The sequence below is a fragment of the Asterias rubens genome, chromosome 2, assembly GCF_902459465.1.
Source record: "Asterias rubens chromosome 2, eAstRub1.3, whole genome shotgun sequence".
Lineage (NCBI taxonomy): Eukaryota > Metazoa > Echinodermata > Asteroidea > Forcipulatida > Asteriidae > Asterias > Asterias rubens.
The window spans coordinates 4323738-4335783 of NC_047063.1; the positions used below are offsets into that span (position 1 = coordinate 4323738).

The 12046-nt window shown below is 39.5% G+C and overlaps 2 protein-coding genes across 2 annotated transcripts in view; one reads left to right on the forward strand and one right to left on the reverse strand.

Moving 5' to 3' along the window:
* Positions 1-3781: 3781 nt before the first annotated feature.
* Positions 3782-5116, reverse strand: LOC117307421 (tyramine receptor 1-like). The gene has a single exon (XM_033792166.1). It carries the CDS (start codon positions 5114-5116, stop codon positions 3782-3784), a length of 1335 nt encoding a protein of 444 aa, XP_033648057.1.
* A 3344-nt stretch (positions 5117-8460) lies between these two features.
* Positions 8461-12046, forward strand: part of LOC117307423 (extracellular calcium-sensing receptor-like) — a 77674-nt gene continuing 74088 nt past the window's right edge. Inside the window, exon 1 of the mRNA XM_033792168.1 lies at positions 8461-9370. Within this exon, the coding sequence (XP_033648059.1) occupies positions 8461-9370 (910 nt within the window). The remainder of the gene's footprint in view (positions 9371-12046) is intronic.

Sequence of the window (12046 nt, forward strand, 5' to 3'; positions counted from 1 at the left end):
TTACGAGAATGTATAGTTTTGACGTTCGCAGATGGAAGTACACGCATCATTGCTTGTTTTTTTTTGCAATCACAAACACAAATTTATGATCACCATAATCATAACTTGTTGAAACTAGTCCTGTTGTGGTATAGCCCATTGATACCGTTTTGTTAAGATCAACCAATGGTTCACCCAGATATCGTCAAAGCTTTCCGAACCTCCACATATAAGTGCGGATGACACCATACTTAATACAAGCAAGTCAATCTTGTGGAAAAGTACACTCTATTAGCAGCACTCTTTTTTAAATATTATAAATGGTGATTATTCCAGAAACCTGGACCTTAATGTGTAGTTTGTGTATTCTAAGTGGCTTTTATAGACAATTTTGCATAATAGCGCAAACCAAAGATCTCTATTAAAAACGAAAGGGTTATAAAAGGCAGAGTACACATATGTACATGTATGCCTATGTTTTCGTTGCGATGATATCTTTGTTAATGAAAGGCTTTACATACAAAGGGATCAGCTTTCAAACCGTACACTTAATTCTTTTATTCTAGGTATGGAACATGCTTGGTAATTTGCCTCAGCTCCAAATAATTTTGATATGAAACTTTTTTTTTTTTAAATTACTATCATTGTTTAACTTTTAAGTTATCCTAAGAAATCATGATTCTGTCTAAAATACGGACATGTTCTTTAGCAATGTAATAAAACTACAAAAAGTACCCTTGTTTCTTTCACAAATCAAAATAAACAAGTTGAATTGTAATGAACTATGAAGTGTGATACACTGAACCTGTGTGGGGCTTCAAGATATTTGTGTACTGTAGATAAGATATTGAGGAAACCTCAATTGTATGTGGCTGGATAACCCAAACCGGGGGAAATAATGTACTAACCTTTTTTGCTTTTTTGCTTTGACATTTGCTGCATTTGTAAAGTCTTTGCCAGCTCCTTTTACTGCCGGCAATGAAGACAAATTTCCGTAGGTAGTTCAAAAAGACCGGGAAAGCCACCTTTGACCTTCATATCCTTCGTGATAACTTGTGAACGGGAGAACTGACCAATTTTCGGTTGTAATGTTGTACAGGTTTAAGGCCATGTGTGTCTGCCAGGCGACCACACATTTTGACAGTGTGCGTGTTCCCTGTAACAATGGTGTTAAGAAACATACAGCAAAAGCATGGGTGTACCGACTACCGTGCGTCGACACACATGGTGCTGTCAACTGGAACAACACGACCTTTGACCCAAGGTCAAGCAGGGATATTTAAATTAATTAATTTGATGAGTTACTACTATTGCAATGAACCCTCTGATGTCGTCGGACGTGTCTACCCATGCCATTCATCTCTTTTAAAGTGACAATATAATAGAGATAAACCTGGCTACCCATGGACCCATGATGGACTGCCGTTTTGGGGGAAGTACAATTGCGTAAGATACGTTGCGCGTCTTGCAACGCACGCGTTGACTCAACTTCAATGTCTGATATCAAGGAATGCTGTGTTCTTCAAAGAGACCGGATAACTTTGTTGGCATCTAATATTATTCAGCCAACTTAAAAGGTGTTTTATTAGGCTCTTTAGTGTCTTGATAAAAAGGGAAACTTATGGAAGTTGAAAGAATTTGCCTCGCAGGATAAATACATAGCCGGATATATCCGGTTTTAGCCGGATAACTTTGTTGATATCTAATATCATTCAGCAAACTAGACAGGTGTTTTATTATAGGTTTGTTGGTGTCTTGATATGGAATATTATGGAAGTTAAAGGAAATTTGCCTCGCATGATAAATACTTTGACTGCCGGTCGTAGTATTATATATTGATGGGGTAAATAAACATTTTCAAAATAAAGCATTTGAGCATTTGGCAGATATGAATATGCCTCACTGTGTTTGTTATTCAATGGTTTGACTAGAGCTCCTCCTTCCTTAAATGCTGGTCCCACTTTCTCAGAGCTTCTTAAACAGGAACATATATTGCTTCTTTACTGCTTAGCAGAAATGAGCAGGATACCAGCCACACATATAACATGTGGCATTGTGTACCCTTATTCTGTCAATAGTAATTGTGTTGTGCTTAGCTTCTTTACGTGAACAGTGCAAAAAAATAGTTAATGGCCTGACGTTTCGACCCTAGCAGAGTCTTTCTCGACGGCTTTCTCTCTTTACTTCGTGAAACACTCTGCTAGGGTCGAAACGTCAGGTCATTAACTATTTTGTGCATCTATACTCGCGGTCCATTTGGTTGGTAAGTTGTTTTCAACAGCTAATTTTATTTGCTCTTTACGTGAACAGTATAACATTTTCCAAAGTATGGCTTAGATAGTCTTACAACGACGTATAGCCATCATTGACGAAAAATATCAGTGTTTTGTCGGAGTTCAAGCTTTTTAAATGTGTGCTTGTGAAAACGTAGCAGTTTTTCAAGTAAAAAAAAACGTCATGAGAAAGGTCGTGCTGAGGCACTGGATCCCGAATCCACGTGATGTATTACCAGGAATACATTTTATTTTAGAAAGGCCGTTGAAAATATCGTCATTAGAATTTCCCCTCTAAATCCGTTGCCAGGTTGCAGTGTAATGTACCATGCCAACCGTCCATCCCAGTTCCTTTACATCCAGGTCGACTTGACTTTGAAATCAAATTATCTGTCAGTTAACAATGTTTTTCAAAAGCTTGAGTTTTTTGTAATTTGAACTCAATTCAATTTTACTAGATGAGAAATTTCAGACCTTTGTCTGAATTTTGATGGGTTGCTGGTGAAAGTTTTTTTTTTTTTTTTTTTTTTTAACGGAATATAAGCCTGTCTTGCTTTTTGTGCACCATAGTTCAACAGTTTTTTGTGTGAAAACGGGAAGGCCTAGCCTGTGCAGAATGCAAGCAACGTATTTTAATTTAAAAATTATTGTTTTCAGATGACGATCATATTTTCTCGTTTCTAACAGAGTGTGCAGTTAGACATTTAAAAACACAATACAAAGTCTTACTGTGCCTAAATAGCACTTTCCCTCTTTCTTTTCTGACTAATGTCGTGCCTGGAATTATAATTGCACGTGGGTGTTAAAGGAAGGGAGTACTTTGGGCAAATACCCAACAAGTAAATGACCTTAATAACTTAATAATTAAGAGCACTCAGGGGAGCTGTTGATATTATAAAACACTGTGACAAAATATTCCCCTTCGAACTTATGCAGTTTAAAAGAGATGGGTACTTGTTTTCACCTCGAGAAAGGCATAAAAAAAATACACAACGCTATGCAAGGGTGTTGTTTTACTGTATATGCTTTCTTGCAGCTTCGACGACCAATTTATTCAGCCCAAATTTTCACAGGTCTGTTATTTTCTATAAGGGTACACTAAGTGAGGTTACACCCTTTTCAGGAAAAAGGTATTGTGTATCTGTGAGGTGCGATCGTTAAAGGCAGTGGACACTATTAGTAATTGTCAAAGACCAGTCATCTCAATTGGTGTATATCTCAACATGTGCATCAAATAACAAACCTGTGAAATTTGAACTCAATTGGTCGTCGAAGTAGCGAGATAATAACGAAAGAAAAAACACCCTTGTCACACGAAGTTGTGTGCTTTCAGATGCTTGATTTCGAGACCTCAAAATCTTATTCTGAGGTCCACTGCCTTTAAAGGTGACATAATATCCATGGTGAGGTGCGAGCATTGTATGCCAAGTAGATCATACTTAAATTAGAAGCTTGGATCATACCCTGATTAATAAAAATGTCAACAAGTCATCTTCAACAAGGTTTAACCTAAACTTGGTTGTGATCTATCAACATCGGAGTTTCTGCAGTTCTATCTTGCAGTCCTTCTTAAATCGTCTGTTGGCAAAGCCATAGATGAACGGGTTAATGGCGTGGTTGATATACTCCAACAGGGAGCTCAGACCCACTCCAAGCATGACATTCGGGTGGACAACTACCATGGGTGATTGGTCCACTACGAGCAGGGCAACGTACGCCCACCTTGGCAGCCATGAGATGAGGAACACCACGCTGGTTATCAGCAGCATCCTCGTGGTCTTTCGCTGTAGGCTTGTGACGGGTCTTTTGGGGACGGTCGGGGGTTTCTCGTCTCTGTCGGCAGATGGGCTGGGTTCACTTACGGGCATTTCACCTGATGCCTGAATGGGGTTCACTGCAGGCCTAATACTTTGCTTCACGGAAGTGGTTACCAATGTACTTGTACTCGCATGTGTACCAGCATTGTTGGCAGCCAAAATGTTGCGCTCTCTGATGAGGAAATTGTCCTTTGGAACAGATATTGAGTTTGCTGGCGTCACTCTCCTTTCAGTGGATACATCTGAGGAAGGTTCATGAATCCAAGCTTGCTTAGTTAATGTACCCTTTTTAAAGTCAATTCTATGGACACTCATATCAAGTGCATCCTCTAAGTTTGAGCTAGTGTTTGGAGTACTGTTTTGTACACCATCAATGACCGATGTCACCATAATGTTTGTTTTTGATGACGACTGTCTTCTGTTTGCAAACTTTTTGGGGAATATACCAGTTTTCACATGCTTTCTTATGGTTATGTATACCTTTCTGTAGCATATAATGATTATAAATAATGCAGACATGAAGCATAGTACCTGGAACACCAGTGTTATTTGACCCGTCAACGGTGAAGGCGCGAAAAGTTCAACAATTCCCGCCACGTTGATGGTCGCCGAGTAGAAAACGCAGCATACCACTGCAACGTGCGCCCGTTTTCGATTGAAGAAACGCCGTTGTGGTCGGCAGACGCAGTCGTACCGATCAAACGCGATCACGCTGGTGATCATCAGCGAAGACGCAATCGCGGTAAATAACAACAAATCTGTGCAACCGTTGTACTCAGGACGTATGTGTCGGTTGATTAAAAGACAGCTTGAGGCGGCCCTGAAGATCATGAACAAACAAGAGAAGAGGTCCGCCCAGGCTAGCCCCATGATGAGCACCGTTGTGCTGGTCTTAAATGGTTTAGCCCAGTACACACGAAGGATGAGACAATTACCAGGAAGTCCAACTATCATCACCAGTGGGTAGAACACTAACGTGAAGATCTCCACTACAAGGGAACATGTCTGTTCTACAACCACGGTGTCATTTATCTGCGTTTCATACATCGTGAAAAGATTCAAATCGAGTTATGAAAACAATTGGGAATTAGATCAGTGATCCACAACAAAATTCGAGAACTTCACTCTCCTATTTAGAAGAGAAAAACACTCTCCGATCCTGTGATTTCCTCTGTTAAGATTGAAATAGGGTTCTGCGTAAGTTTAGGTATTGTTTCAGTGATCCACGAAATCTTTTAAAGACTTCTCTCTCACGAGAGATAATAAAACACCATCCAAAAACTGTTAGTGATGTATCTCCACTAGCTGAAAACAACAGACGGAAATTGAAAACGATACTCCCGTGCGGATCGACAATGCTTAGAGAGTTTTATCGGTTCGGGAGGAACAGCGGACGGGTCCGGTGTGCTCACGCACGCTCCGACGCAACTGACTGATAACTAACTGACCGCGTTCGGTCACATCACACTGTTGGCTGATTTGTCATCATTCTGACAAGAGGCACGAACTGGAAGTGTACAAACACGGGTTGCATGACCATGGTGCTACTACTAAATAACCATCAAAAGGCATGTAAAATACCTTTTTATTTCCAACGTCACAACTCGATGTTGGAAAGCTGCTAACGGTTAGCAGTGCTGTCAAATAAATAAAATTTCTCAGTAAGCAGAAAATCTACACTGTTTTGTAAGCAGCTCTTTGAAATTGGGCCCTGTTCTTTTCAAGCGGACAACAACAGTCAAGGCTTTCAATGGCTACGGCCAGAATGCCAACATCTCTAGTCTTAGCCATTTGACTCAATATGAAACCATAAATGCAAAAGTGCACATACAGCCACAATGGGTGCACTAATTACACGAGATAACAACAAACAACAACATAAACATCGGGTCATAAAAATAATTTATGAGTAGTCGTAAGAGAGGGAAAGAGGGAGGGAGAGAAAGTGGAAAGTGGTCATTGAAAGCAGAGACCATTACAGTTTACCGGTCATAGAACCGTAGCCCATCCAATTTCACGATCCTTTTGTCGTGATCAAAACCCATTATTATCTCGGGGCTGCAAAATGTCAAACTTAAAAATCAAACGGTGACGATTACGGCACTTTTTTTGGTTGTGAAGATATTTTTAAAGTAGAATAAAAAAGATCCACATGGGTTCCGATAATGTTGTTCTGCATTTAGAATGTACTGACGCAATGATACGCGATACCTCACAGTATCTTCTTGGGAGTGGGATGCCAACAAATTAACAAGGCTTGAACAACAAACAAAGAGGCTTCGGTATTACCGGTATAGGACTTGCAAGGAAGAAGCTGACGTAAGGACTGACGGAAACTAGTTTCAAACGGTTTCTGTGTGTCAAAGTGAACACGAACATCATGTCGTTAAACATGAGGTTAAACATGAGGTTGCACTAAGTTAAACATGAGGTGATGACAAGCATGTTGGTTATTGGATCAGCAATACACTTATAAGAATCAACAATAACACAATTAGTCTGTATAACGACAGAGAATAATATAACAAAGCCACATATGTCATCGCAAGGGTGTTTAGTTACCCACTTTGATAACCACAACGTACTATCACTAAAAACCTATGCAGTTGTCTAAACATAATGGTTTTATTAACAACTTGAATATGTAATGTTTTACCATGGTTTTACATGGCCGGTGTGGCAGGAGATAATGCTGTACCCTAGCGGCAGGAGATATAATGACCCCCACAAGGGAAACTGTGTACTAATATAATGATAGATAGCGCCCTCTTTTGAATTTTCCTCGTCCAGCCCATGTAAATTCCGCACTTTTATGGGGGACAGAGTGGACAGATTTCCCAAGGTTTTTGGGGTCATATCACCACTGGCCATCGCATGTGTAGCAACCAACGAGACGTCATATCATTGTGTCGATAACAATAATGATCCATGGATACAAAAATATAACTGTTTCACAACTAAACTTGGTCCGGTTTGATTCTCTATGGTTTGATAGAGCTGCCATGATAAGCACAATCGAAGCTAGCAGAAAGGGGAAAAATGGTTAACGCAAACAGGTCAACAGCCAAGATGTATAATTTGTAAATGATTTCATGCTCAACTGCGCTTTACAGAAACTTGTTATAAGCTCCTGCTTAAATGACTCACTTGGCGTTCCCCGGATTATATTCTTGGTTTCAGAGCCGTGCATGATTTGCATGCACAGCGCCCTCTATTAAAATATTAAATTGACGTCTTCGTGAAGTTCGTACTTCTTTCGTACACTATTTGAAATGACTATTTTGGAAATATAGTTGCAATATTATACTGCCCTGCGTGATACTTAGTATTTGCTGTGTTTAACATCATTCAGTACAGTGTTTAGAAAAGGGAGAAACAACCCTCATGGGATCAGAGACCGTGCAAGCAACCCGCAAAACATAACGACTTTCATTAACAAAAATCCACCCGATTTTAAAATGGGATAAAATGTAAAGTTGGAAATATTCAGACTATTACATACTTTGCTTGTTTGTCACGTTCTCGAAAAGAAAGTAAAAGGCTTCTCCAGTGACATCTACTGATGTCGCAATCATGACTTAACTGCACTAATACCAGAACGCTGTTATGAGGCAATCTTTACCCCTTTTCGGTTTGAGGCATCGATGTGTTAAAAGCTGCCTTTTTCTAATCAAACTCAGACAATGAATGTCTAAGGATGACAATTACTCTTGCCAGTGGAATACTAAAAAAGCAATTATTGCGCCAAAGCTTCCGGAGGGAGGCAAAACCTTAAAAATAAGTAGGAAATAAACACATCACCCCCGGATGACAAGATAGAGCCTGACGTGCCTGCAAGATAACAGTATTATTGGCATCCTCCTCCCTTTGCTGTCATCATCTCGGGATGAGTCCTTGCTCTGAGAAGGAGTAAGAGACCTCAACGAGTCAAAGTCATACGTTCAATAGTGTCGTTTCAAGTAAATTAGAAAAACCCTCAACACCCTGTGGTCAAGTGGTGCTCGACCCCACAGGGGGAATTGGAAACCGGAGACCAAGGCAAGCAAAAAGAAACGCACTCCCAAACTGAGCGTTGTTGGGGGTAACAGTGTGGAGGCGCAGGTGAAGTGACAGCGTGCGTATCGCCTGCCGCTCTTATCTGTTGGGAAACAGGGATTGATGTTAAATCTGAACGAGCATCAAGTGGAGTCTATAGTTACGCGAGCATTCAGGGGCGGGCGATCTCTCTACAGCACAGTGATCTGCGTTGGATTCTGATGCATGGTGTTTTTTCGTGATCACCTGAGTGGCAAGCACAGCAAGAGAGGGTACGATTTCAATCGGCGAGCTCAAAACGAATGATTTTGGTAACCAAGTCGTGTACGACATCTGCATGTAATCGTGGAATAACAATGTTGCCTAGGGCGTGGCTGCTACCTATGGCGAACCTCTTGATAACGTTAGTGCTATCTACTATGATGATATCGCGGGTTTTGACATCGGGTCCTCCTGGTCATTTGGGCGAGACAAGGGAGTTGGTGAATCTGTGTGGTCTGTTCTCAATCCACTACCGTATCGTGGTGGACGACTCCAGCCTGACGGCCGGACCGATTCGCGAACGGTGCTCAAACTACCACATTCTATCCTACCTCCGGGCAAGGTCCATGATGTTCGCCGTGGAGGAAATCAACAACAGATCCGATTTCCTCCCAAATGTGTCTCTCACCTACGAAATACACGATATCTGCAATCGCAAAAGCATAGGGCTCCAGGCTTGCATGGACTGCCTCCGTTTGGTCAACAGCAGTGGTCCCCAGACATATTCACCGGCAGATCTCCCTAAAACTAACGAACCATCTCTTGTGATCATCGGACCCGATACCTCAGAGTCCGCCATTACGATGGCGGACTTTTTACAGATTTTCGGTGTGCCGTTGATAAGTTACTCCGCAACGAGTACTTTACTGAGCAACCGGGAAAAGTACCGGACTTTCTTTCGGACGGTTCCGGACGACGGCTACCAGACAGTGGTCATTGCTGATATCATACGCCACTATGGTTGGAACTGGATTGCAATCATTGCCGTGGACAACAGCTATGGTCGCTCTGCGATGAACGATTTCCTTTTGCATGCCTCCAAAAGAGGTATATGTGTGGCCTTTCAGTTGGTGGTCGGGGAAACCATGGGATATGGAGATATGCAGAGATTGTTCAGAGATCTTGAGACCTTTCCTGAACTTGAGGTGGTGGTCGCCTTCACTTATTCCAAGACTCTCTTGCCGTTTCTGGAGAGGACTGAGATGAACTCTACACCAAACAATGGTGAGTTTTATCCAAGGCATTGTTTTTTATTATGGATAGAAGTTCTACAGAAATATTCAGTTCACAAACAGTCTATTAGTTCTAAGGAAATTCCACACTAACAAATGGTGAGTTTTTTGGTAACTTTTATCCGAGGCATCGTTTTTAAATGGATGGAAGTTCCACAGAAATATTTTGTTCAGAAATAGTCTATAGTTCTTAAGAAATTCTACACCAAATAATGGTAATTTTGGCAAGTTGAGACGAATACTTTGTTAAGCCACTCAAACTTTCGAGGCATACCCAAACGTAAGCCAATACAATACTCCTGAAGTCGCAGCACTTTCCTAACTCGTCACGGCAATTTGAAACTTCTTAAATGGCGCGCGAAATGATAGCCCTTGTCAAAGTACACCGTAAATGTCATATAAATAACTACGCCTTAAAGACACTGGACACCTTTGGTAACTGCCAAAGACCGTTACATACACTTGGTGTATTCCAACATTAATGCATACCATAACAAGTTTGCGAAAATTCTGACTTCATTGGTCATCGAAGTTGCAAGAGAATATTAACGAAAAAAAACCCTCAAAATTGTGTTCTTTCAGATGTTAATGTTGGTTTTTACCAATACACCGATGTGTGTTAGCACTGTATACTCAGTACTTTCCCGAGTCCTGTGAAAAAAATATCACAGGCATGTTACTCGGGTGGGATTCGAACGCACGACCCTTGCATTTGGAGCAGTGTCTTACCAACTAGACTACCGAGGTTGCCCGGTAGCTAGAGGCAGTTTGAATCCTATGTTTTGGCAGCGGGTACCGCAACAATACAAGAGATGTTAAAGTTGCATCGGATATGATTGAGAATCACAGACTTAAAAAAAAACACATTTCGAGTAATCGTTTTTATTTGGCTTGCTAAGTTCTACAATGCATCTTCCATTGATGCTTTTGAAAACACGTCAACAACAATGACCTAATCACTTTTTTGTTCGGTTCTATTTCTTTTAAACACTAGCCAATAAGGCGAAAAACCTTTGAGCTGAAGTTTTTTGTAGCATGCAAAGAGATGGAACAACACATACATAAATAAATTAATTAAATTTGCATTAAAGACTAAAAATTCATTTTATTGGAGCTTAGGTATTGTAATCACGAATACGCAATTCCTTATTACAAATTCATAATCCCTATAGCTACTAATTACAAATGCGTAATTTATTCCTTCATTTCTGGAATTGTATTTTTAGACGGGCATCATTAATATTGTCATGTTAAGTTACAGTTGATTATGAGCTGTCCAAATCAACATCCGCTCAAATTACCACCACACACAGAGGAAAGATTACACAACTTGTGTAAAATATTACCTGTTTTAGATGTAGTGGGCGAACACCATAACTATTAGGTAAAACTTTACCCAACAGGCGTTGGGTAATATCTTGCTTAATAGCTGTGTAAAAGTTTACATAAATATTGGGTAGTTTTCTTTACTGAATTGTTGGGTAAACCCACTCATGTAAAATATTACTTAATTGTGACGTAAGACTTTACCGCTTTACAATGTAAATAGTTGTGTAAAACTTTACATCAATATTGGGTATTTTTTTTACTGAATTGCTGGGTATAAATCCACTCATGTAAAATAATTACTCAATTTTGAAGTATAGATTTTACCGATTTTTAATGTAAACTGTGTGCCTTTAAAACTGGTAATAATATACACAATGCTTGTGTTGAATACTAGCAAAGTGTTATTTCATGGAGTTTAGGGCTGTAATAAATGGACACATCATAAATACTGAGACTTGGCGACTACAACATGAATTTCAAGATAACAACTTTTTAATAAAAATTTAATGGTAATAATATTAACAATCCAAAACATCACATGTGCAAAATGGGGTTTTCTGTATGTTTCATAATCAGTCAACAATTTCAGTGAATTTAAAAAATTACAAAAAATCTACCTAATTGGCAAGGTCAGAATAAATACTTCCAGGCTAACACAGTTTAAACTGTAAGGTTGTTCCATAAATCAAAACTATCACAACTATCACATCTCTTATGATTTTGATACTTTATTGCAAACAATTTGTGCAAGAACTTCTTTAACTACAATGCTTCTGGAATGGTCAAATTACATTAATTGGCAAGGTCAGAATAAATACTTCCAGGCTAACACAGCTTAAAGAAGAACTCCAAGGTCAAATTCAATTTTGGGTTTGAACAATTTGTATGGGGAATTATTGGTTTATCCTAATTGTCGCTAAGCAATCAAAACGGTGTTGAATTTGACATTTTGACAAATTTGACAAAAACTGGAAGGGTATTGAATACAAATTTGAATTTGACCTTTGAGTTCCTATTTAAACTGTAAGGTTGTTCCATAAATCCAAACTATCACAACTATCACATCTCTTATGATTTTGATACGTATTTGCAAACATTTTGTGCAAGAACTTTCACTGCACCACCCGAGTTTCTGAAAACCAATTTTTCAAGATTCTTGCAGTAAACAACTGGAATCGTAGTTCAATTTTTAACAGATAGCTTAATATTTATGCACAATTTTTTACCCTTTTGGTAATGTTTGTATAAAGTACAAGCTCCCATTGGGAACAATAATCAGCTCTCGAATATTTTTTTGTAAGGATAAAATGGACACAATAGCTTTTCAAGGCTTTTATCT